The sequence below is a fragment of the Cataglyphis hispanica genome, chromosome 7, assembly GCF_021464435.1.
Source record: "Cataglyphis hispanica isolate Lineage 1 chromosome 7, ULB_Chis1_1.0, whole genome shotgun sequence".
Lineage (NCBI taxonomy): Eukaryota > Metazoa > Arthropoda > Insecta > Hymenoptera > Formicidae > Cataglyphis > Cataglyphis hispanica.
The window spans coordinates 6,384,822-6,412,124 of NC_065960.1; the positions used below are offsets into that span (position 1 = coordinate 6,384,822).

Below are 27,303 nucleotides of genomic sequence, written 5' to 3' on the forward strand. Positions count from 1 at the left end.
CATGCACATATATAATTTTCAATGAAAATAAAATATCAAAAAAATAAATTTATCAATAAATAAAAATTTTATTGGGAATAATATATACTTACGAAAATATATATGGAATTATTCTATATATATATATATATTTTGTGTACCTGGACATTATTTCTATGTACATTACATAGTTGCTATACGATAACATATATATAGTACATATAAAAAATTTTACATTAATTTTATTTTACAAATTATTTTAAAAATTTTAAATGGAACAATTTAATGTTTATAAAAAAATTATTTCAGAAATTTTTACTATAAAATTTTGTAATATACTTAGCATTTCATTATTTGTGCGACTCGTGTATTTATATGTGAATCATTATTATATCTCGAACATTAGGCATTAAAGAATAATTTCGTTCTTATAATTTCTCGTAAGTTCCTTATGTGGCAGAACAATCGAATTCAATAAGATTTTTTCTGCAGCTAAGCTTACACTGGTACCTGAAAAATAAGGTATTCATATGATTTCAAATTCAATAGCCATTATTAGGAACAGTTTTATAATAATTAATTTTTCCTTACCAAGTATTGTGATGGATGGATTGAGCTTGCCATTGACATTAAATAATGGCAAGTTTTCCATTTTTGCAAATGGCTTATTAGGATTAGGATCGCAAGGAGTTCCTTCAACGCGTGCCCATTTGCCTACGCTGGTACCTGTTCCTATAATACTATGTAAAATCAGAGAATGAGCCTGTATATGTGCATTGGCCAACACAATTGACTCCCTAATTCTTACACCAGGCCCAATAGTTGTATTTGGACCTACACTCACGTTAGGACCTAGCTATAAGGAATATAAATTTTGTGTTAATATGCGTGGACAAATTGACATAAATCATACTTTTAAGAATAATTTATCTTCGTACAATAGAAGTTGGATGTACAGTAGCTGATGAATGAATATATACATCTCCTATAATGTTACAAGAACCATTACTCGTAGAAGCAAGACGATTTGGATGTTTCTGCTTGTAAAGTGACAAATAATGTCGATTGGCATATATTGCAGAACCAGCAGTTTTTACTTGCGACCACCACCTGAAGACAGGTATAGCGAACAATCGTCCAGATCCTGCCAAACGTGTCAATATGTCTTGCTCAAATGAAATATGTGCTGGATCTCTACCATTACAGCATAATTGCCTGTAATAAATTCCAAAAAACAATATGAGAAAAAAATAGATTATTTTATCTCTCTCTCTCTCTCTTTCATTGTATTTAAACTCTATAACAAAACTTACATAATATGCTCTTGTTGCTGGTTAGCATTAAAGGCATCTGCCATTGTTTGAAAAATTTCAAGAGAAGCCAGATATACTCCACAGTTAATAAGAGTTGACACAAATGTCGAAGGCTTTTCGACGTAATGTGCTACTTCTCCTTCTTTACCCAAGACCATACATCCATAATTTAATGATTGCTGTCGAGTGGCTTCCGTTGCCATGATTGTAAGCAATGCCTGCTTATTATTGTGAAAGTCTACCATCTCTTGTAGAGGGAAATCAGCACAGACATCTCCATTCATAATGAAAAAATACATTGGGCTGCCTGAACGAATCTGATCACGAAAATGGTACATGCCTCCTGCTGTTCCAAGAGGAGTAAATTCTTGCAGGTATCTAATAATTATGCCATAGGTACTTGACATCTCTTGTACAAACTGAGCTAAATCATTCTTAGAATATGCGCCAATTATCAATATTTCGTTGAGACCAGATACTTTGGCGCATGCCTCGATGTGATGTTGTATCATAGGTACTCCAGCTACTGGAAATAATGGTTTCGGAATATCCAGAGACAGAGGTCTAAATCTCGTCCCTATGCAAATAAAAGCTCGATTAATAAATAATAATATATAGAACAAAATATAAATTCAGAGAGTAAAAAAAATATATTTAACATAACATAACATATATATATATATATATATATATATATATATATATATATAATTATGCAATTAAAAAAAATGTATACTATTTTTAATAATTTTGCTTTTTATATATTTAATTATTTTACAATTTTGAAATAAATAGAAACCTTTCAAAGGGCCTCCAATTAAGATGACAGCCTTCAACATGATTGCACAAATTAAACGAGTTTCGTTCCTTAGAAATAAATTAAAAATATTTTTATTTTCGTAAAAGGACACCAATCATTGAACAAATTCTTCGGAAAACATTGAAAAGTTTAGCATTGAGCACACCACGTAGACATATTTGTATACTCGGGACGTGGACAGACGTGTCATCATTGATATCAGTGTAACATTTACTTATCGATAAATCGACTTTGTAACTTGTAACAGCAAACGGCGTGTATCGGAGAAATCTTTTTCTTCGAGCATCAGGTTAAGCGGATCTTATTTGTCAACATAGATAGCATCTTGTCTATATTGAAAAACTCTATTGAAATATTTGAAATGTGACTTATAATTTAACATAGAAATAAATTACAAAGTTTCAATTGTATTTTTAACTTTTGCATTCATATTTCATAATATTTCTGGACTTCAATATTTTTATATAACCTTCATTTATATAATTTGTTCGCGAATATAACTTTTCGCATCTCGCCAACGTTGATAAGAAAAAGATGAACGGAGATCAGCTGATATGTGTTGGTATTTTATGTGAAGTATATGTTTATTAGCTACATTTTCTAAAATGTATCTTGAATATCAAGTATCTTGAAATTGAAGATGCATCAAATTTTGGCACATTTGCAGACATACGCATATCTAGATATTCATGCATCATGACTGTTGCGTAGAAACCGATAACGGATCAAAGAAATTGTTCAGAACAAAGAAAATATCGATTTTTATAGTTCCATATGAAATCATTATGTCGCATAAAAAAATTAATGTCACTTTCACCCTGTTATGCTATAATTAATGCTATAATTAACTATATTAATATAGTTACAATGTGAAAAAAATTTCATTTATTTGTTTTTAAGATATAAAACTATTGTTATTCTTTTATAATCAATTTTATTTGGTCGGTTGGTCCGGTTTTTTTTTTTTACCTCGTCTATTACTATCAGGTTATTATTTAATATATAATATATATTAATGCATCCTACCAGCTAAATGGCGTTTTTATCATTTAAATTTTATCTAGTAAATTTCGAAATATTAAAGAGAGAAAACGAGACAAACTTAAATTCTGAATTTTGAAAGATATATTCATCGTTTTCAATAAAATAACAGATTCGTTCATATGTTCCAAAAAACTATCATAAATCTTCTTTTGTTATGGATGAGACAATGGATATGGATCAATGATTATACTCTTTAAAAAATGATTAAAATAATTTATTGCCGTAAAATAAAGTGAAAGTAAAAAGATCTCTCATAAAACGAAATGTATATACCTTATTCCGTCAATGCTTTCGAAAAATTTTCACTTTTCATTTCTTTGGACGTTGTAAAACTGCAAAAATTTTGTTCAAAGAATAATGCATGTATATATACACTAGTCTCAAGAAAGTGCAATACCGTGCTGTTTACCCAAGTTTATTAAAATTTTTATTCATCAGCGCGGAATTTCATATTATTTCACATTATTAATACATACTGACATTGATATCTTTCTCTCGATCAAAAGTTAATATTATCGTTTATTCTTTTCAGTATTAAAAATTTAAAATAATTAAAGATTTGTATACGCAATGTTATTTGTTAGATTTTATATAACAGATAGTATAAATTTTTATTAGGTTACAACTAATTGTTATAATTTATTAACCAATTATAAATATATAAACATATATGTATGTATACTGCTACGTATATACGTATGAAAAATTCTCTGTACATGAGTACGCCATATTGTTGACACCACGCGTCATCCAATAGCAACGCAACATGTAGGCACAAGAACCAATCGCTCGCTGTCGTTACCAGTATGCCAACGTTTCTCATCGCGCGATCATCCACTTGAGGGCAAATTCATCAAAGTAATTTGTCTTTATCGAGAAAGGGTAGTGAAAGGACGGGGGAAGGGGGGATCGGGAGAGGAAAAGAGAAAGAGAGAGAGAGAGAAAGAGAGAGATAGACAGAGATCGCGGGATCTTTGTTACGAGTTGAACCGAATTCCGCTTGGCGCGGGAAAACTCCGTTTCCTCGCTCGGTTGCCGTCAGTTTGCGAAGGGCACCGATTGAGAAAGTGTGTAGGAAAAGCAGGGAGAAAGGACGAGGAGGGCGCCCGCGCGCGATCAACTTGGTACGGCTGTACGCATTTGAGCGAGGGCCAGCGCAGCGTGCCGATCCGATGGCAGCGTAAAACACTCGCATCGTCGCCGTCGTCGCCGACGACGAGCGAGGGATATACACATTTTTTTTTTCTGTTGCGCGACGATCTGTACGCCGACGTAGTTCGCGATCGGGAAGTGCAAAAGGGAGTTGTGCGTCGCGCGAGACGAGCATCGCGGCATCTCTCGTGCTCGGCAGATTCGTACTTGGGCGAGCCGTGTGCGAGAGAAGGAGGAAGTAATAGAAAAGGAGAGGGAAGAAAAGCGTAAGAGGGAGCGAGAGAAAGATAGGACACACACACACACACAGCACATACGCACACGCATACACGTATACATGTTTGCGGCGCGTTCACGGAGCGCAATCTCGCTTGGCTCCGCACAGCTCCGCAGAGACGAAACGGCCGAAGTTCGGAGCGGATGAGACGGACGGGACGAGACGCGCCTCGCCGCCACCGTTGACGGTCGTCGCACGTTGTCGGAGTCAACTCGCCGTACGAAGAAGAGAGGGAGTTTCACGCCGCGTCCTCCTTCGCTCCCGCCTGAATATATCGGATATTTCGGATATATACATCTCGGGGTTGTACGTCGTCGCGCGCTGTTGCTGGATTCTAGAGGACGAGGATTTTGCGAGTTGACCACCTGCCGGAGGAAGCATGGAGATATCCGAGGGCTTGCAGAAGGAGATCGTCGCCGTGCAACGCAAATTGCAATGCGCGATAATGGAGCATCAGGTAAATGAATATAATACGCGCGAGTATACGATGTTGCGTGCATGTATATGCACATACGCGCGTGTGTCGATAGCGATCGAGACCATCGAGAGACAGACCGTGTATAAAGGGGATTAAGAGAGAGAGGAAAGGTACGCGATGAAGGAGAGAAGCTTCTTCGCGAGGCTCTTCGAATCTTTCGATTGACGAGAAATTTTTTCTTTTTTTGTTATTCCACGCGAGATTTGCAATAGACCACACGGGAACATCGGACCGGCCACCCCCTCTCCCTCTCTCGTAAATTTTTCCGGCTGATGCGATTGATCGATCGAGATAACTCGAACGATAGATCTCAGCGTCTTCTGCGGATAATTTAAGCGCGCGCGCGCGAGTACGCGATCACACGCGAACAATTTGGGATTATTTATATGAGGCGAAGGGCGGCGTGCGAAGAGCGAGTCTGTGTCAAAAGTTTCATTTATGGCTAACCATATTTGTTCCTTTTCTACCCGAGGCGTCACCGTGCGCCCTCTTTCTCTCTCCCTCGGCTCTTTCGTTCGTTTCTTTCTCTCTCTCTCTCTCTCTCTCTTTACGCTCGTACGTTACGCGCGTTGTTTGCTCGGCGGAAGCAGTTTCGGGTCGAGGAATTTGTCGGACGTCACAAATTAATGCTGTTTCGCGAGCGTATTAATTGCCGGCCCTCGTCGCCGAAAACTTGTTGATTGTTCCGCTTGTCTTACAAAAGCGGTGTCGAAAGTTGCACGTCTCTCTAGCGTCGTTTACACGCCTCCATCTTTGTAAATATATCGATATTACAGACAGAAATCTCTTTTTTATATTGTCGCAGCCTGCAGCTTAGAGACAGAGGTCCGAGAAAATAATCTCGCTTATGAAAAAATATATTATACGTATATTATACATCGAGCGATGTCGTCGACGTTTCAGTACAGATTTCCAAAAATTGATTCTCATGACAATCAAATGCTTATTAAATGCGACGGCGCCTCAAAGTTTGCGCATTCAATTAAACGGTCACCTCAAACTCGCGAGCGACGTCCTCGACGGACAATCGATACTTCCTGAATTATGCGACATACTTTTCACCGTGTTCCACGAGGCCGAAAAGAATTTTCTCCGTGACTACATGATGAATGATGTGTGACACATTAAAATCGGAAATGATAATCGATAATACAATACATCGATATAAGATGAGTATCGATGACGATCAGACATGAGTTTTTTTTTTTCTTAATTTTTTATTACAATTTTCTTTATTTTTGTGGATTGCGAACGGATAAAATTATTATACAGATTACAACGAGAGGAGACACAATGATTGTGTCGTAGTTTCGTAATAGTTGAACGCGATTTATGTAACTAAAGTTCGCTTATTTTGTTTGTGGAGGAGGACAGGTGCAGTCGATACTTGCGCCGAGAAGCTTCCCAGAGTCGTCGAGTCACGCTTGATTGACTTTTACTGCGAAAATATTGACGAGGTCATTCTCTTTTACTTTTACACGCGTGCCGAGTATACCCCGTTCGGTTTTGATTAAAGCTTTCATTCAAAAGTTGGGAACGAAATAAGTCCTGTCAAGTTACTTACAAAATTGTTTATCGATAATTATATCGAGATAAAAAGATCGTACTCAGTTTTCTTATGCACGAGGGAACGAAATTGTAATTTCATAAGCGGCATTTCTCGTTCTTCGTAAAATTACTTTTAATTATATATACAGTCAACCCTCCTATAACGCGGTACTCTCAGAACGCGGTTTCCATATAACGCGGAGCTGAAAATGCGACAGCCCTCCTATAACGCGGTACTCTCAGAACGCAGTTTCCATATAACGCGAAGCTGAAAATTCGAAGCCCTCCTATAACACGATACTCTTACAGCGCGATTTCCGTCAACAGCATCCCATAAGTTCCTTCCGCGTAGCCTAAGAATGTTTAGCCTATGTTTAGTTCGTTAGGGCCTATTTGAATTATAAGGGAAAAGATGGCGCCAGTTTCATGTAGGTCCAGGCAGTCGGAAGCTACAATCGAAAACCAATGTGAAGATGAGCCAAGTGAGGAAGACATTTTGCCTATTAAAAGAAGACGAGTTAGGCGACTCATATTATCTGACAGCGAGGATGAGTGTTGAAAGATTAAATTTTACAAAAGTCTTTCTTGTTTTGTTGGAAAACAGTTTTTCAGTTTAGTTTTGGTATCATTTCTTTATATAAACTCTTCAATTCAATAAAAATAATTTATAATTTATCTTGTCCTTATTGGTCTCCATATAACGCGGTACGAATAATGTGATTTGTACTAATTCTGCGTTTCTTATAGCGCGGTTTCCATACAACGCGGTAGACGGTTTCCATAGAACGCGCTACGAATTAGCCTGGTTTGTACGGTTAAATCCGAGTTTCTTATAGCGCGGTTTCCATACAACGCGGTACGCACTCACCGCGTTATAGGAGGGTTGACTGTATATATATATATATATATATATATATATATATATATATATATATATATATATATATATAATCGTCATATTGCGATCTAACATCAAATTAATTAACTGCGAATATGTAATATTATTTGTTAATTTTTCAAATTACCTTTAAATTATACATATGTAATCGTCATATTGCGATCTAATATCAAATTAATTAACTGCGAATATGTAATATCGTTTGTTAATTTTTCATATTTAAGTTTTGTGACGACTGGTTTCTGAGACAGGAAAGAAAATTAAATGTAAATTGCGGGATAAATTGACGGGATGTTAAGAGCGAAATTTGAATTTGCATCTTTATTAATTAATGAAGGTATTAATGGAGTTGAGAGCGTAATGGCATAATATGGCGCATTATGCTCCAGTTGTTCATGTACGCTGGTGGTTTTAGCAGATACGCTTGATTATTTATCTTCTTATAAGATTCTGTAAAATGTACTACCTACTTTTTTCGCATCGATATTAATGACATTTTCGTTAATTTTCAGACTTATAAGAACAGACTGGAAACTGAGCCGAATGTAAGTATACGCGGTATACTTTTTGAATAATTTCCGTATTTTAATTCGAGTTTCGATAAAATTTATTACGAATTTATTACGATTTGAAGTACTTAAGATTCAGACAATAGGCAATAACAGAGCGAGATTTCGCAGAAGTTGCGTGGTACGTGTGTATATGCATTTGAAATTCCGTAAGTCACATCGCATAACAAACTTTGGCCAAACGTTTCATCTCGTTTCACCTTCGTTTCGCCGCAACTAGCGAAGGACATGCGTATATCAAAGGAAAATTTTCTATTTAGATTTTGCGCGTTTAAAACAAGATACAATCATAATATAATATATTATTTGCTGAATTATATATATTAATTGCTGAATATAATATATTCAGCAATTTTTTTATAAAATAATTCTTAATATATTACATAAGATATTAGTTTCTCTTATTAGTAATTTTTAAATCACATTTATAAATCAAAGTATATTTTAGTTTTCGTTTGCCATTGTCAATAATGCCATCAGGTGCGCGCGCGCATAAATGTAACAATAATATTGCGTAATTTAAGTATTCCACAAAAAGATTTCAATGCACACAAGTTGACCTACTTTTAACAGTTATATACTTTTTCTTCGAGTCTATTCAGACTCGATATAACCACATGATGCACTCTGTTATAGAATCCAGACATTCTCGGTCAGATGAAAAGGATTCAGGTGTACATTTCTTCTTTGGGAAGATCTCAGGTAAGCGGATAATTGATTTTCTTCCATGTCGCATGCATGTAGAATATTGCGATGAATGTTTATGTATCATCTTTTGTTCAAATTCTCGTTAGAAGATCTTTCATTTCCACAAACATTCTTTTGACGAGTCGATTGTATAACTTTAAACATATATATATATATATATATATATATATATATATATATGTATATGTATATGTATATGTATATGTATATGTATATAATGATGGCTTGAAAACTTTTTATAACGATAAAAATTAAAGAAGATTACAGTTTTAAGACTGATGAATGAATGAATGAATAGTGAATAGTTTTTGTAATATTAGCTAAAATATCAGAGAAAAATTATAATTCTATATAAGTTACATTATCAGTCAATATTATTATTGATCCAAAATGTCTACTATAAAGCAAAAACTCTGAAGTGTTTTGCTTAACTCTTGGAAAATATGTACAAGTCTTATTGTTATAAATATGATATCATTCGCATGACAAAATGTAACGTCACCAAATATTGATATCGATCATATATTATATAGGTGCTACTATGCTAAGTTACAAAATCTCTAATAAAAAAGGAAAAGATGTAAAATAAATCTTAAAAGTAGTTATAAAATTTTTAATTTGAGTGCCTTATATCATTTATGATTCTTTTGTACATGTAATTGTGCATCTGTTCGTCCTTTTTCAATGTGCTCGGTATGACACTCTTTTTTTTCTTTAATGGCTGATAACAAACAAGATAAATAATTACGATGCACTGAACGAACACTGATATTACGTATAGACTACGAGAATGAGAAAGTGTGATGCGGTCGCGGGTGAGCGGATGAGAGAGAAGAGGGAGGAGGCGACAATTCAGAAAGAAGAAGCGAGAGCAACTTAGAGCGAAAGAAAAGCCGAGAGGCAGAGAGACGAAGGAGTTTAAAATCAATAAAATGTCCCGCGAAAACGTTTTCGGCTCTTTGCAAAATCTCGGCGTCTTTCTCATCGTTTACATCTCTTCTCAACTTTCTTCGTAGCTTCTCTCATTCATTCGTGCCTAAGCGATTTTTTCCAATGATTATCTGTTCCTTACTTACTTTAAAAGTAGCGGAAACTTTCTAACTTTCGAGCATGGGGTAAACGCGTATTTTGTTTCGTAACTCCAATCATAATTGTACGTTGTTGTTGTATTTTATCACATTATCAAATATACATATTTCTTGTTATGTATACAACATTTGTATTAAATCATATTTATTGGAATACTTACATGCGAGCATTATACTTTCGTGAAATTACACATTGAAATTAATACGTCTAGTTTCTGCTGCTTCTAAAGAAGCTATTACTAAAGATTTCTTTTTTTTATAATTACCAATAACTATATACTATATATATATATGTATATGTATCTTGTTGTTAATATACAGAGGCAAGTCGTGCAGCGACTGCGCACAGAGGTAGAAGCGTTCACGACAGACAACGCAAATGGATCGAAAGTTTCCATAGCGGCTCTCTTGGGCCTGAATAACAATCATATTACGAACAACAACGAGACGAAGCATGAAACGGCCGCTAATGGTTTTGAGACAAAGCCTTCAAAGGAGAACTATGAAGAAATTGTCAGAAATGGTGATGTTCATCATTCACCGGCGCAAGATAACGATTGCGCAAAGTAAGCTTATTTAAAAATTAATTAATTAATTAAAAATAACAAAAGTGTTTATTGTTGAAATAAAGATTTTGGAATTTTTTAAATTGAACTTTTCTTTACAGATTACCTAGCCCTAGCTCAGTGGAAACTATTTCCGGCGAAGACGATGTTGTTGCGGTATCAATGGACGAAAATTCTGATGAGAAGCAAGAGGAAGAGAAGCAAAAAGAACACAAAACTGAATCAATGGAAAAAGAGGACTTTCTCGATTGCCTCGGGCTTATTACTCAAGCAAGATGTACAGAACTTCAGAACAGAAGAGTGGAAAGGAAGCGTCGTAGCACAGCAAACCCGCATTTTATATATCCTACATATAATCAACAACCGTCTGTAAGTAATTAACTTTTCTTATTTTTGTTATATATATTTAAGTACTTATTTTGATTCACATAGAATAGGATCCGATTTTAGTGCAAAGATAACACTGCAACATTATATATACGAAAGCATTATATACTCTAAAAAAAATTATACTATATAAATATGACTATAGAAATAAATTTTTCATATACTATTTGATATTGTATTAGAGATATCTAATAATTGATATTTTGACTTATTTATTTTTTAGAAACGGAGAAGATTGTATTCATACTTTCAGTCGGAAAACGCACCTCATACTCGGCAGACGACTGCTCGTATGAATGGCCCGTCGCCACCACCTAACAAAACTCAGCCAGCCAAATCTACCTCGCCACCGGCACAAACGGTAACGAAGTCGCTAATTCCAGTACAAAAGTCCACCACCAGGCCAAATATCCTCAGAAACGCGGACAGTAAAGTTTTTGTGAACAAAAACAAGATAGAAGATAACCAAATGCGATCATCCGTACCTAGTGCCAAATTCGTTCAGCCGATAAGCAATAAGACTGTTCATATTCCCGGATTACCATCTAGCTTGACCATCGAAAGAATCGGGAATGAACCTGTTGTGTGTATCTGTTGTAGAAATCCAGGTGAGTAAAAATATTTATATTTTAAATACATTGCTATCTTTTTAAATAGCTTTGTCACAAATATAACGATTGCAGATAAGTAAGTAACGATTTCGTTATTCTCTGTAGATTCATTAACGGTATGCAAAAATTGCTCAAGTAACTATCATGTCTCGTGTCATACTCGATCATTGGTTCCATCCAGGACCTGTCCAAGATGTGTATTAGCAATGGATGAAGAAGAAGGCGTTGGAAAGGACGACGACACGGAGATTAAAAAGGAAGCAGAAGCAGAAAACAAGCTTCCGCGCTATAAAAAGAATGAAAAACTCGGTAAAACATTTTCGACTTCACGAAAGAGGAAATCCTCTTTTAAAAAAAGCGCTAAGCGTGTGATTGACAAAAAAGTTCTTGTTTCAACAATAACAATTATACAGTCGCGGTAGGCTTATCTCAGTTGCGGCAGCAATTCGGCCGGGAATCATTGATGTTTTTTAATCGCGAAGAAAATCGGCAATTTTTTGCTGCCTTCTCAATTTATGGATTGTAAAAGTAATGACAAGATGCAAAGCAATGCGAAAATTTACTTGAGATAAAATCACAAAGGACCGGCGCAAGCACAATATTTTAAATAAGCACAGGAATTTGTATAACATGAGTCCATAACTTCTAGATTTAACATACAACGAGGTATCGCAGCGTTGTCGCAGACTTAATTGAGCGTAAGCTCACACACACACTGAATAAACGAGAGAGGCAGCCTGCCGGAAGAAGTGCTCGCGTCTGAGACCGGCTTCTCAAATACGGCCGAAGAATTTGCAATTAAGAAGAACTTTTTGGTCGATCGTCCACGATAGGGCACAAAAAATACAACGTGTATTTTGAACGCAAAATATCTTGCAGAGGAGAAAGAGAGAGAAAGATATGAGCTGCGCGAACGAAACTCGGATCTGAGATTGCAGGTTTACGAGTTGGAAAAACGTTCACAACTACTCGGCCAGTCACTTCAGGTTCGTCCTGTGGCCTGCATAGAGACAAATTACAAAGTTCACTTTCATTTGGAATGCCCTTGAGTTATATGAATTATAAATTGCAAACGGTTTTCGTCCTTTTGTTTTTTCATCCAGAGGAACCTGCAAGATCTCTGCGTTTTTATCGTTATCTTTTTTACTTTTTTATTTATGCGATGCTTTATAGGGACAGGTCGATTCTATTATTTAAGATGTAATCGTGATTATGATTTCTTACAAATATACATGTGTACATAATATATAATAACTTTTTTGTACATCAAAGTGTGCATTTTTAGAGTGCACTAATTTTATCAAGAATCGATCAGTCTTTGATATTTTTATTCATTAATTTTTGTAGTATATGTATGAAAGAGTTAGCTTCGCGTCTCCTTAGTCGTTGATCTCCTTTATTATATTAATGATTTATGAATTTGATTTATTTATTTATTATACAAGTGAGAACATAGAGTGCATGAAATATTTTTTAAATATATAATTTTTATTTCTTTACTGACATTATTAAGAACAGACAGCAACTTTGATTTAATTAATATATTTGATATTTATTGTTTATCATTTTTTTTGTTTAAAAATCTCTAGATCTAGAAAACAAATTTTTTATCAGATATCAGATGTATATTTGGAACATCACTGCAAAAAATATTTTCCATCGTTTTAACATCAGCTAGTGTAAATGAAGAAAAGAAATATTGCTATTCTCAATTCTATTGCCGATGAGTAATATAATTTATCACTAACAGTAATGATAGTAATATACCGTCACAGTATTTGTGTGATATTTTATCTAGTGAGAATATAGTGTTATTTTTATATATATTTATTATATTTATATACCAAAGAGATAACTTCTTTGCAATCTATTGAGTTATACTGTGATAGAACAGTTATATATATGTCATAACAAAACATTGTTTTATCTTAGAAGTATATTACTTTTTTTGTAGAATTTCTTTAGTTTTATTGCATCATGTTAATTTTTATAAATTATCATAAATCGACGACTAAGAAAAATGCATGGCATTTAAAATTTATGTTAATTAAATCTTTTTATATGGAGTGAAAGTTTTTAGCAAGTCACTATAGTGGCTCTGTATGTAATAAATGTATACGAAGAAAATCATTAGAATAACATAGTTATTCAACAAGTATTATTCTTACAAGGAAACATATGAAAGTGGTTCCCTTCACTTTTATAGGCTTTTGGATATGCTATTCTATATAGAATAGCTTAAAATAAAAGACAAAATTTTTTTAAATGCTCAATCGCGCATTTAGGATTTGATACAATCCTTCAAAGCTAAATTGGTGTAATTGATTTTGAATAAATATCGTCGAAAGTGTATGACGTGTGAAATATGTTTTGGATATAAGTTTTATTATTTACTTAATATACATTTCATCACATAACCATGTATATAATTTTTTTCAAAATTCTTTTACGCTTTGCATTATTGTTTTTGGCTTTCAAAATTTTTATAAGAATAAGAACATAAAAAGATATTTGATTCTACGTATTCACAATACAATATATGGTTGATTTTACTAAATAGCATATATTCCTATGCCCAACTATGTATTTATTTCTCATGTTACTGACCAATCTCGTCGCAATTTTACATATAAAGTAATTCAAAACCAGAAGCAGACACTTAATGTTTCCTTGTTAGTTAGCGATGGAGTTAAAAACTTACGCTACATATTTGAATTGAAAACATTTCACTATAAATATGTTTAACATAAACTTTCTTTTTTTAATAGCTGCAACAGCGCATGCGTCAGGAGCTATTGGGAAAGCAAGAGAAAACGCAGAAGTCTATAAAGCGGCTGGTGGACTTCATAAAGTTGATGCAGCTCAAAAAAAGCGCATCCTCTCCACCGCCTTCAATCACCTGCCTGCCTCAACCTTCCTCATCCCAATCACCTCAAACAATACCGCTATTTCAAACGTCGAACAATCAGAAGACAGTAAATTCATCGATATCGAACAACGACAAAACATCGCATCTCGTAACCCTTACATCGTCGACCAACATCCACGATCGAACATCACCTACATCCAAACAGAGGAACAAGTGCCACACTCCTACCAGCTGTCCGGCACCACTATCCAGCCAGAAAAACACCAATCATATCTCATCATCAAGAAAATCACCGAATCGGCTGGAAGGTCCGATCAGCCTCTTAGCGGTGAAACCGAAGACCAAAACCGCTCCACAGTTTTCAACTATCAACTGCCGACCAGTGGCAGCACTACCCTTCAGACCGGCTTCCACCCCCTCTCCAACTCCTTGTTCTACGATCGTAACATCCGCAAGAAACAGAACAATCGCGCAGCTTCCCTCCACTGTGTCACCGTACCAAAATTGTCAAATTCTCTTAACCCCATCTCGAACGACTATCAATTGGACCGAGCAACCCTCAACGGCAGAAAGCCCTGGGCCAAACTTTCAGGCGGCAAACTCTGTATCAATCAGTCAACCAGATCAGTCGCAGAAACCTTATTGCCTTTCTATGGCGACGCCGAGAATAGCGGCAACGAAACAGAATCAGTCGGACCAGCGGAGGAAGCAACAGCGAATCTCGACAGTCGTAGTAAGCACGGGTCAAGAGTCGGCACTTTCATCCACTCATTGTTCCCAAGCCATAATAAGTCCTATACTATCACCGGTCATTCACGCGAGTTACGAGGCTTCGGCCCAAACGATCGAGACTGTCCGCTCCTGCGACAACAGCTCTGCCGTGCGGAGCACGAGCTGGAATCGCGCGAACAGCCAGACAGCAAGCCAGCAACAGTCCAGCTCCAGCGGCGCGCCCTCACGAGGTTCTTTGAGCACGTGAAATTGGAAGAAGCGCATATATCAGCGCCACTTGGAACAAAGCTAGCACACAAGGACGAGGTTAGTGACAACGAAATTGTCCGGGAAGACGCACCCGTCCAACGATACGATGACGATAATGCCATTGCTGAAACTCCACTGTTGACATCATGCGACGAGTTGGACGAGGATCGCTTAGTTGTTCGCTTTCCTTGGGTAGAGCGCGATACAGTCTCGGAAAATTCTCATGACGACAATGCCGCAGATAGGTCGCCCGTCCATTCTATTTCGGACATAGCTATGATAAAACCTGATGATCTTTCCGACCAAGTTGAGCTTACTTGTGTTAATGCGCAATCGTCATGCGCAATGGCTTTCCGACAATCGATTGAGAATGATGATCCGGCGGCGAGCGTCCTTTCAATTAACACCTATCACGCAAGGCAACAGCAAGATAACGAGGCGACGGCAGCGGCGGCGGCGGCGATGCGTATCGCACAAAGCAATCTTTCGGATCTTCATAATGAAGTTTCAGTTCCTGACGATAAGGCTGATACCGAGAGACAAGACTTACCCAGTGGTAGGCGATCGAGAAGTAGAAGCGGCAGTAGTAGCAGTAGCAGCAGTGGCCATAGCGACACTCCAGAACAAGCGATGAACGCGAACAATTTCTCGGACGATTTCGAAATTCTGGCCATTGGTATCGTCTCTTCACAGGAAAAGAGGGAAGAGTTGAGACAACATGAGTCGGCGACAGCGAACGAAACTGATCGCAATGACGCCGCCACTGGCTAGACATAATTAGGCTAATTACATTGACATTAACGTTGTTGATTGTGTGCTCACCGTGTTACTACTTCATGCACACAGTGTCTCAACACGTTTGTAACTTTTTTGAATCATAGCAATTGTGTCAGTATACGATCGCGTTGTACTCTAGAGATATTTACAACGATTTAGTTCAGCGACATCCTGGAAATTTCTATGCGAAGCATCAGCATGATTGCGTATCGCATCTCTCACTATATCGTGGCCTACGAGATGTAGGATAAAAGACATTATTATTATATTATTATTATTGATACAACAATTAATCATTTTGCCTCTCCATAGATCTGTTTAGAACTCGCTCGAAATGGTTTTACATGATTGAAATATTAGATCTCGAGACGAAATATTTTTTCATAAAAGTATTTGTTTTTATTTTTTTCTCAGAATGCGATATAGAAATTACAGTTACATTACTCTGACGATTATATTATTAATTGAAAAAAATACGATATTTTTGTGACATAATGAAGAGTGACTTGCGACAAGAAAAAATTTATTTCATGTACAACCGATGGATATATTATCTTTATATTTTTGTGATCTTGCGACTAGAGAAACGAACACATATCCGAGATGTCGCGCAATTACATTCAGAGAGAAGATACAGGAGAAAGCCTAACTATATTACGTAAATCAAGTCACATTACCATACTGCCTTAATAGTGATGTAAAAGTGGTACTTTTTAAAAACCGGTAATCGAAGAGTTATACGTATCCCAATAAAAAAAAATACGTATCGCGATACAGTCGATGATCGGCAGTCAGAAAATGAACGATCACAGTGAAACAATACAATTAATCAAATCCTCGTTACCATAATCGAAAGCATAGATATTAAGGGTAATCGTTCGTAAGTTTCATAAAGCGACGCGTTAGAACCGATCGTCCTATTTCTTACAAAAGTCGTATCCTTGCCACGAAGACAGTTTTGCGAAGAGAGAAAGAGAAAGAATGTATGTGTGTATGTGTATCTATAAGCGATTACTATGTTTTGTCGAAGCAAACTCAAAATTCGACGATATTTGAATGTTACGTTGATTTTAATTTGTTTATAATCGTTTTACGCTCGAATAGAGAGTAAAGCTGTGATTTTTTGCAGCGTTTTACCTGCAAGGGAGATTGAAAGGTGATCATTTGAAAGATGCAATTACTTTGTCACGAAACGTATCGATGACATCATTATTATTATTGCCTGCAGTTAAGTTATACAAGTCAATTCATCTATTTATTTCATGTTAATGTTAATTTTCGCGGGGCATCATCGCTAGCTTGCCCAATATATTTACACTCTCTTATAATAATTGTAAAAAATTAAGGAAAAAGTTGTTATGCAATGTAGGCAACGAGATATTGAGATCGAAATTCGTATTTTTTATGGAATAAAATCACTAAAAAAAAAAAAAAAAAAAAAAAACCAGCCATACTGATCTAAGTATATTCCACTTTGCCGAATCATCTCATCACCTCTTTTTTTCACGCGATATTTAATAGATAAAATTTCGTTATGAAAATTTCCGGAAACGAATGAACACTCGTCGTGTAACATTTCGTTCAATCATCGGGTAGATTCCTGTTGAAAAAATGGCTGAACTACGGCGCGAGGGAAACGCGGGTGGAGTTACCGACTTGGACAAACAATCGGCTAATGACATGTAAATATGGCGAAGCTAATCAAGCGGCTGTGCCAACAGGGCACGAGAAGAGACCCTGTGTCCCATTCGTTCCTGCGCGCGCGCGAGGGAGAGAGAGAGAGAGCGAGAGAGAGAGTATTCGATACTCTCTCGATGTATTTGCGCGCCCGACCTGCGCACATGCATCGTGCTCTAGCAACGCGCGCGTACATATTTAATGGTTGCACGTTAATTGCGCTCTGTTTGCCCATTCCCCATTCTACGCTCCATCTACACGTCCACCTACATTCTCTTCACCCTTTCCGTACCGCAATTCTCCTTTGTTAGCGTGCACCGTGCGCGCGGTTCGATTTTAATCAATTCACTTCGAGCACCTAGTTGGTTTACGCTCGAAATCCAACGGAAACCTACTTTTGCGTATTCGATATATTTGTAACAAATTTCGAATCTTTTGACAAGAGCGCGAATTACACAAGTTTGTGGGTAAGCAATTATTTTTTGACGATGCGATGCAAACGGGAGCAAAATTCTTGACAATTTATAAATCTTTTCGCCCGTCTGTCAAACTTTTTGTCTATGGCGCAATCCTTCGCGACCTATATTAATTTTGAATCATACAAGCACTCTGTTTTCATTTTGTCAGAACTGCCTAAGATAATAATCGATTCTCTTTTATTATTCAAAGCATTTTATAAAGATTTTAGAATAATATAATCAAACCAATCATGAACGTTTACAATATATTTACTATCCATTTTGACATAGAAAAACAGAAAGGTTAACGCGTAATTGTTTGAGGGTTTTTAATTGACTTTATATTATTAATAAAAAAAAGGGAATAAAGTAAGTGCATTTTTGTGTCAATAAAGAGAAAGAGAAAAGGGTCTTGTTCTTCTTAAATATACTCTTTTACGTTTCTTTCTCTTTCTCTTTTTAAAGCATGAGCATGAGCTTGTTTTATGAAATGTTCTTAATTAGGAAATTCTTTCTAATATATTTTCTATTTTTCTTTTTCTTCTGTACTAAAAAAGAACGAATTTATAGAGCTGTCTTCTTATATATTCTTGTGCTGTAGATACAATTAATACAATTGCATGCATAAAATATATTATGACATTTTCCAGGACAATTTCGAAACTCTTAGAAAAAATGTGCAAACTTCAGGCAAGTTTAATTCTCGCAGTTCGCAGCTCGATGGATCAAGGACTAAATTGGAGTTTCTTCGGTGAGTTTATTTCCTGATATCGTAAATGAAAAACAACACTTTATTTATGTTTTGATTGTATCAAAGAAGTTTATTTAAATTTAGAGCATTGTGTCTTTAATACATAAGAAAAGCAATCATGATTTTTGTATAATTGTGTCGAAATAACATTGAGATTCGAATTCGATAGCAGATTGTAACGGTCTCAGGGCTCCGCGCCAAAAATATCAAGTAATTCGTTTATCGAAAACAATAAGCCGTAAAATTGATTCGATTGGTTTTCCACGACCTTGCGGTGCGTAAGGATTCAATTCGAAAGGTCAGGCTTTTCGCAATCGAGAATGTTGACGTCGAGCAGATACCGAATCTTTTTCGGAGAATTGTGTGTGCTCGTTACACGCCTCGCTGGAATCTCAACGTTAATTGTCCGTTAAGCGGGTCGAAACGCGCATCGTTGTCCTGCAGGAGCCCGCATGTGGAGGTTGATAGGTATTCCCGGATTGAGAGACAAACGAACGCTGTACGGGATAAGGGGGATGGGGCAAGGGACTCGAAAGAAATTTTAATCAAGCTGCTCTCCGCGCGCGGGTGTAGGTGAATGGGTGAGTGCGTTCGTCGCGTGTGGACATGTGTACATATGTGTATGTGTGCGTACACACGCAACGCGCGCGCGCCTCCAGTTCCGTGGTAAATTACACATACGGGTTCCATTACCGGACCTCGTTACTTTGGAATCGAAAGCCTCGGCGTCTCTCCCGCGATGTTTCCCCGGCTACGAGTAATCGATATCCTTCCAATAGCGGGGACTATCAAGCATCATTTAGTGACGCTTGTCGTTTTTCGGCTAAGAATGCGAATGAAAGATTTTCGCGAAGAGAACTTTTTGCAAATTTTGCATGAAAATTGATAAAAAATTCTTGCTTATTAATCATACATGAATCTTTCCTTTTTTGATAAATTTAAATTGGGATTATTTATTGCGTTTAATAGCACAATATGAAAAAAACGTTCATTCGCAGAAAAGTTTGTCGAGAAAAGAAAAGCATACGAGGCGTAACGGGAAAAACGAAGGGAGAGACAGCTCCCTACATCCTTTACAATCCTTTAACGATGACACATTACTTCCGAGCCTTCCCAATGGTCGCAATTCCGGCTACGTTACTGTCACTTAGCCAGCCGAGTCGCGAATCTGTCTCGAAGGATACCGGCACGTAATCTCTTCTCGAGATTTACCCTGAAAGACAAAGTCTCGTATGGCATATAGAGCCTTGATATTTATCTGCATTTTTTTGATATATTTTTTGATTAATTTATCTTACGCAGTATGACTTCATTATCATGAAAATGGAGAAGGAGGAGACTTAATGCTTAATATATAAAAAAACCTATTTATTTATTTATATATTTCATAGAATATTTTTTATTATTACATAATAAAGTTATGCGCAAAATAATTATCTTTTCGAAAGAAACTATATTTCGCAACATTTTTTTTTATATCAATTACATATTGAAATGACAGAATTCTGGGAAATATGTACACTCTATATACACACGTTTTGATAAGTTCAAAGGAGCATTTTTTTCATTTATATCCTTTTTAAATTTTTATGTTCTATCTTATTAATTTAATCTTATTACATTAAAATGTATAAAATGTACTCTTGTTGAATTAAAATGTATGTTAAATAAAATTCATTTAAATAAAATTCATTAAATTAAAATAGATTAAAGACAGTTAGATTACGAAAATTAATTTGCGGAGGGCCTTCTCAATGACTTACAAAAAAAAAAAAAAAACAAAAAACTTTTAACATTCAACATTTTGAAACAGAGCCGTGAAACTTTTTTCTCTAAGTTTTTGAATTCTCAACACAATTCCAAAGTTTGTACATATAGTTTTTTAGCGTTCTATATAAGGCGAGAGTTCTACAAAAATAGTACTCGCATACTTTGCACGCGGCTATTGCAAATTGCGAGCGATAGCCGAGGTGAGAGCATACCTGCGACGTCTAGAAGCTATTCGCGAAGTTTTTCTGAGGATAACCGTGCAACCGTGGGGACAGTGGGGAGGATAAGAGCGACGAGAAGATAAAGGTATGGGTGAAGATACAGTCCTTAGTGGTGTTGCCGTCCTCCTCCTTGTCGTCGTTGTCGTCGCCGTCCTTCTCTCTTTCTCCATCGTTTTCTTGGTGCAGGCAAGTGCGACCGATGAGACGTCCGGAGGACCGGCGAACGGTTAGTTAAGGAACACGGGAAAGCACTTCTGGATCACTCTCGGCGCTCGCGTCCCTCCTCCGCGACCACCCTCTCGAATACGGAGATACGATCGACTCTCCCCATAGATATCATCTCGTGCATATAATACGTCAATTTCACACCCTCGTCGGCGCACCGCCGTGACATATGTGGCAAAAGATTTCTATTGTTCTTATTATTCCTTAACTTTTAGCGGAATGTCCGCGTTTTCGGAGTGTTTTCGCTCTGACCAAAAGTTACCTCTTCTTTCCAGGACGACGGAATCGAAAGACATCGCGTTCGATAAATAATCAATACTTCTATTTTTATCTTCAATGAACATATCTTCGAAAAGTTTCTGGAACATATCTCATCCATTACTTTAGACAGCGAATCAATATTACTTAAAATTATCTTAGATATCGCGTCATTTAAAATTCTACGACGCAATTTTCGAAATTCTATATTTTCTCATAACTCTATATCTATATACTGTGATTATTATGAGTACCGTCGAGTTATACGAAGAAATAAATCGCAAAGATTGATTCCCCGAAGAAGGATTTTCTAAGAGATTCGAAGTAGAAGAGATCCTCCTCCGTTTCATCTTTTCTCGTTCTCCTACGGCGGATTTTTTAACGACGCGCGCCTTTTTCGCACGAAACCGAACTCAGAAGCGATGCATCATAATCAGGCGGTCAACTTACTTAGCCCGGAGTGCTGCGCGCTTAAGTTAATTAGCTAATTACTAATTTTAATCGGATGACGTATGCGCATCTCGAGGGATACAAGCAAACCCTCTTAGCTGGGGATAGCTCACCTCCCCCTAACTCCTCGTATACTCTCGCACAAATGCACACACATACACACGATTTCTCTCTCTCTCTCTCTCTTTCTCTCTCCCCCTCCTTCTCCTTTTGACTTCAGACTATCCCCTGTCGTATACGTCCAACAGGGCAATCCCACGGTCTAAGTAATTTAACTAAAACTTCTCGGACATTTTTTCACCATTTTCGACCGTTGGGGCTTTCTCTTTTTCTATCCTTCATTTTCGACCGAGTGCGAGCGCTCGTTTGCAAACGCGTAATTTCTCAGGCTTTGTTGACCGGACGTACAAGAGCGTTTTATTCAGTAACGAGCACTCTCGCGTGTATAAAAGGCAACGGATGTAAAAGTAAGAACAGTCGCGTTTCGCGGAAAATCGTAGTAATTATGTCACGCTTAAACGACGAAAGAACGGAACTCCCGAAATAAGACGTCTTAAAATAAAGCGAAAATCGGAGCATGTCGTATTTTTGTTTGAACGATCATGGTATTATTAATTATCATGGAGCGTCAAAGTTGCAATTGAAAATAATGTTTCAATTTATTAAGATACAAGTATTATACACAAGTTTTCCAAAAAACATATTACGTGAAAATATTACGGCCTATAATTAAAACGGTTAGCATAATTCCGAAATTATTGCGAGACGATTTTTTATACAAATCCAATCTTTACAATTTGTTATTAATATCAATATAGCTCTAACATAATGCGTTAGAATCTTACTTCTCCTAAATGTATAGCGACACAACGAACAGGGCGATAGTGTTCCGAGATCAAAAAAAAGAAAAAAAAAAAAAGAGTCGGTCGCCGGAGAGCTCGCGCGAGGAGATAGTAAAATCTAGACTCGTTCCGTTAACGAGACACGGGTACGATTACAAGGGGATAACGACCGCCCTTGGAAAAACATCGGGGTCCAGACCGCTGGCCGGTTGGAATGTCGCGCAGCGCGGTCTTTTATCACCGGGCGCGCCGATAATGCGGCGTTGTTAACGCGGCTGAATTCAATATCTACGCCGACAAATTGGCAACGAGCGGATAGAGGAGGGGGAGGAGAGGAAAACAGAAAAGCCATCCGCAAACAGTTGTTATTAATAATATACAATATGTGCCGGTGGCTTCCCCTCCGTTATTTGCGGCGCGTAAGCTTCGCGATATCTGTTTGCCACTTACGGCGTGCGCAGAGGAGGAGAACGCCGGCCGCGTTCGCTAATGAGGTAGGAATTAATTAATCGAGGCCTGCGCGAGCGCGGGAGTAAAGAGAGGAGATAGAAGGGAAGAGAAAGGGAAAATTGCGAAAAGGATGGTCCAGCACAGCCGCGGAAGAGGAAATGGCGTTGTACGAGTAACGCATTAGGGGGATTCGATGCTCTCTTGCGAATTCTCTCGATGAATCCACAGACAACTCTATGCTCCGCATTCAGCTTCATCGTTGAATTCACTGCGATCGTTGATCAAAATTATCGGATCTGAAACATAAATAGATGAATAGGGATAGTATTTTGAGTTACTTTTTTTGCTAATAACTACAATAAGAATATAAAGAATAAACGAATAATTTCTTATATAATAAAATTACAATTTAAAAAAATTCAAAAACACTGGTTTTTTTTTTCTCTTGATGCTTTGATAATGTGAAAAATTTTGAAAATTAGACGATTGATGACATCTTTTCTCTAATAACAAGCTTTGATATTCGCGCCGTTTTCCATTTTTCATTAGAGATGCTTATAGCAGAGATACGGTTACGACGGAGCTCTGTATGACAAGGCGATGCCATAATTACAGATCTATAATTGCATGGAATTATGGAGTCAGCTAGAGACGCGTGAGCCGACCGTTTGCCGTCATGCTGTTCGCGTTCGTATTACCTAACAATCTAGCCACGTGTCCGCGTTAACTAGAGAGATGCGTGTATGGCAATTGTACCTCGGAATTGTACACAAAATACATTCGATCCAGAATATATATGTAAGATTCCGCGCGACGAATTTCACGAATAATCCTTCTCTTTAATGAGAACTAGATAATAGAATATACATCGCGCGTACGCTCGTGTCTGTCTTTTAATTAAATATCTCGACAATTAGTAGCACGTAGATAACTAACGTACATCATTCCGACACGTTACATCGCGTAGGAAGCTTCTATCCGTTCCGTTCCGTAATGAGGCAGATTATTCGCGCCGGCTCGACTGACAAGAAAACTAACGAGAGTGTGCATAGGAAATGGTTTGTCGTTTGCATGCCGATAACATGGCGGTGTCCTCAAATCGAAAGATAAGTGCATCTGTCAACGACGGTCTATCCCTCCTCCTTTCCTCTTTCACTCGAGTATCGATACGTTTTTCAGCTTCGTGAATATAGATGTCGGAATTTATAATTTACTGGTTTAATGCATATGGAAAAAAAGACGGAAAAATATATTCTAACATTTTTACTTCGCAGAGAGCATTACGGTATATAGTCATCTATATGAATAGAATGTCTCGAAATAAATAACTTTAATTCCCTAAACACTGATGTAAAATATTTGTACAAATAAAAATTAGTAGTATAGGTATCTTGAAATAAATGAGAGATACTTTGTTGCACATGGAGCTTTTATATTCAATATAATAATAAAAACGAACAGTGCATGATTTTTATATAGTATTTATCCGCATTTAAGCATATTTTAAAAAACTACATTTTTTTCCATTTTACTCAGAAATATGCAAGGACCCATTATAAAATATTACGAGAAAAATGATAACGCTCTAAAATTAAATGTGTTAAAATTAATAATATGTATATATGAAAGCAAGAAGCAGCTTGTAAACGAGATATATTATTCGTCATCCGTCAATCAAATGGAAAATTATTCCAAGAAGACATTTACGAATTTAGCCTAATCTAAAGATGTCCAAGCTCTCTCATGTCTCTGGTACGCAAAAAAATAAAATTGTGACCGGTCAACGTCGGCAGAGACAGAGATAGAGAGAGAGAGAGAGAGAGAGAGAGAGATAGAAAGAGAGGGCTTTCTCGCGCGAATGGCGCTTTCTTCGGGTTGGCAATCCTTCACAGTTAACGCCCCTAATCGTATTCATTAAAGTGCTCTCAATGCTTTTACACGGCTCTCAAGCTCCGCCACCGCGCTTTCTCGCTCCCGTTTCTCGCAAACGCTTCTTTCTCGTTCCCCGCATCTCCTCGCCCCTTCCACCCCCTACCGCCTTCGCTTTCAACGTCCAAGATTTCGAGCGGATTCCCTCTCACTTACCTCATCCCTCTCTCTCTCTCTCTCTCTGCAAGTTAAATAAAATCTATTCGTCTCTCTTTCTCTATTTTTCTCCTTCGCCAGCGCACATTTCGCTAGGCCCTCTCTTGGTCCCTTCTCTTCTCTCTTACAGCTCGGATCTGATCGTTCGTCAGGAGAACTTTTAAGTTGGCAACAATGCGCGGATTTATAAACCACTGGCACCGGGCATTGTTATCGGCGAGTGATTGGAAGGCGTCGTTTCGACACCGGCCGAATACCAACCATCGGTTTGCCCGGCCCATTGTTGACCCCTTTATCTTGGAAATTCGTGGGTGCTACAGTCTCTACCTTTTGCGTGCCCGTCCGTCCGTTCGTCTGTCCGTCCAGGAACTCGCTAAATCACTCGGGTTTTATTGATGGACCGCGGGGGCAGAAAGGCGCACGAGCCAGAGCGCGAGCCGGTATCACGACTCCTGATAAACGATCCATTGTGAACCGTCTTTTCTTCATGATACCTTAGTGTGTCGCGTGCGCGATAGTTTCGACCGTTTCTTATTTGAGACCGCCGAATCGGATTTACTCGTTCGCGGTGATCGAATGCCCTGATGCATATCGAGTACAGATTGATATAGCGTAGATACACCACCAGCAAATGCAAGTCTTATTAAGGAGAGATGTCATTAAGTTTGTAATAGTATCCTATTTAAGGGAATAGAAGCACGTTTAGATCAGAACATGATCTTTAAAGTTCGAGAGAGTTGTAGTTGTTGATTTAATAAAATAATTAATAGAAAGCATAAAAATAAAAAAATGTATGACATTATTTAAACTTTTATTTTTATGTCATGCAAAAATATTTCTTTGAGATTATTTCTCTAAATTAATATCTATACTGATTAGTATGAAATATACTAAGTAGTATGAAATAACGATATAATAAAAATTAAGAATAAAAAATATTAATCTATTATTTATTTAAAATTTTATTTGTTTTTACTGCGAAAACGTCTCAATTTTTGATAAAAGTACATGGGGAAATAGATTCTGAACACAAGATATAGTTTCAAATAAAAAGAGTCAAACATCGCCACATTTCAGACAAAAAAAACTGCAGAGAATAGCTACATTTCTTTTTGATACTATAATTTTTGGTCGAACGATAATACTATTTTTTCTATCAAAATTGATAGAACTGTCATGTCAATCAGAAATATCTTGTATTGCGAATTATTCGCCTTCCCCTTATTGAACATTTGCGATCAGGACCGGACGTCGAAGAAAGAAGCGTGACCGCTGCCCGGAATATGTAGATGGGATTTCGAGTCCGCATTTAACCGCTTTAAATTGGCATCGACGTGTGTCGTGTCGTGCGCGACGTTCTCACCCCACTGTCTATGTTTCACGTTTTCTATACCGCGGTAGTATAGCTTTAATACGGAGCACGTGAATGCGCGCCGATCTCACCGAATTATACGCGTCGGTGACAGTCGTCGTTACAATGGGGTACCGGGATGAATCGCGCGTCTCCATCCCTCCTCCCTCTTCTCCTCGGTTCGCAAGCTGACTTTCCCATGATGTGCTCGTAATCAGATCATCTCTATCCTACACACCCTACCAGTACCAATACCATACATCGCGCTATATATACCATCTACCCTGTCCTATACCCTACCCTACCACATTATGCTGTCCGCCACACACCTCTGTCAGCTTCGTTTCCATCCATCGGCTGTGTCGCACACGCACGCACATAATCCGCACGGTAATCCCTGCGAATTTTCTAACTAACTCTGCTTTTTTAGGCGCCGTTCAGTCGAATAATCGATCTAATGATTAGTCTTTGTGTTACTGAAGGGTGAATATAATGGCGAATATATATTGTATTATCGTGCGCTTTGTATTACGTGTCCGTGGTAGTTTTTGCGCAGAGTGCGATCTCTTTTTCAAAGTCCCGTAATCGAAACTCGAATACTTGGAGATGCAATTTTAGTAGCGACAATTTAAATTTTTTTTTAACATCAACTCTTTTAACTTTATTTATCTTTTAACTTTACAATATTTATATTATTTAA

General features: G+C 37.2%; 2 protein-coding genes across 2 annotated transcripts; one reads left to right on the forward strand and one right to left on the reverse strand.

The window, feature by feature from the left end:
• Positions 1–96: 96 nt before the first annotated feature.
• Positions 97–2,736, reverse strand: LOC126850838 (mannose-1-phosphate guanyltransferase alpha). Its single transcript, XM_050594224.1, has 5 exons — positions 2,092–2,736; positions 1,293–1,869; positions 918–1,194; positions 571–835; positions 97–489 (listed from the first exon to the last, which is right to left on the reverse strand). The coding sequence occupies exons 1-5, from the start codon at positions 2,129–2,131 to the stop codon at positions 389–391; spliced, it is 1,260 nt and encodes a 419-aa protein (XP_050450181.1). The 5' UTR covers positions 2,132–2,736; the 3' UTR covers positions 97–388.
• Positions 2,737–3,967: 1,231 nt separating this feature from the next.
• Positions 3,968–17,516, forward strand: LOC126850798 (uncharacterized). The gene is given in 9 exon segments (XM_050594137.1): positions 3,968–5,042; positions 8,022–8,054; positions 8,715–8,780; positions 10,196–10,440; positions 10,542–10,809; positions 11,051–11,435; positions 11,544–11,747; positions 14,207–16,034; positions 16,036–17,516. Coding segments are annotated over 9 exon segments (3,141 nt in total). The 5' UTR covers positions 3,968–4,964; the 3' UTR covers positions 16,070–17,516.
• Positions 17,517–27,303: the final 9,787 nt, after the last annotated feature.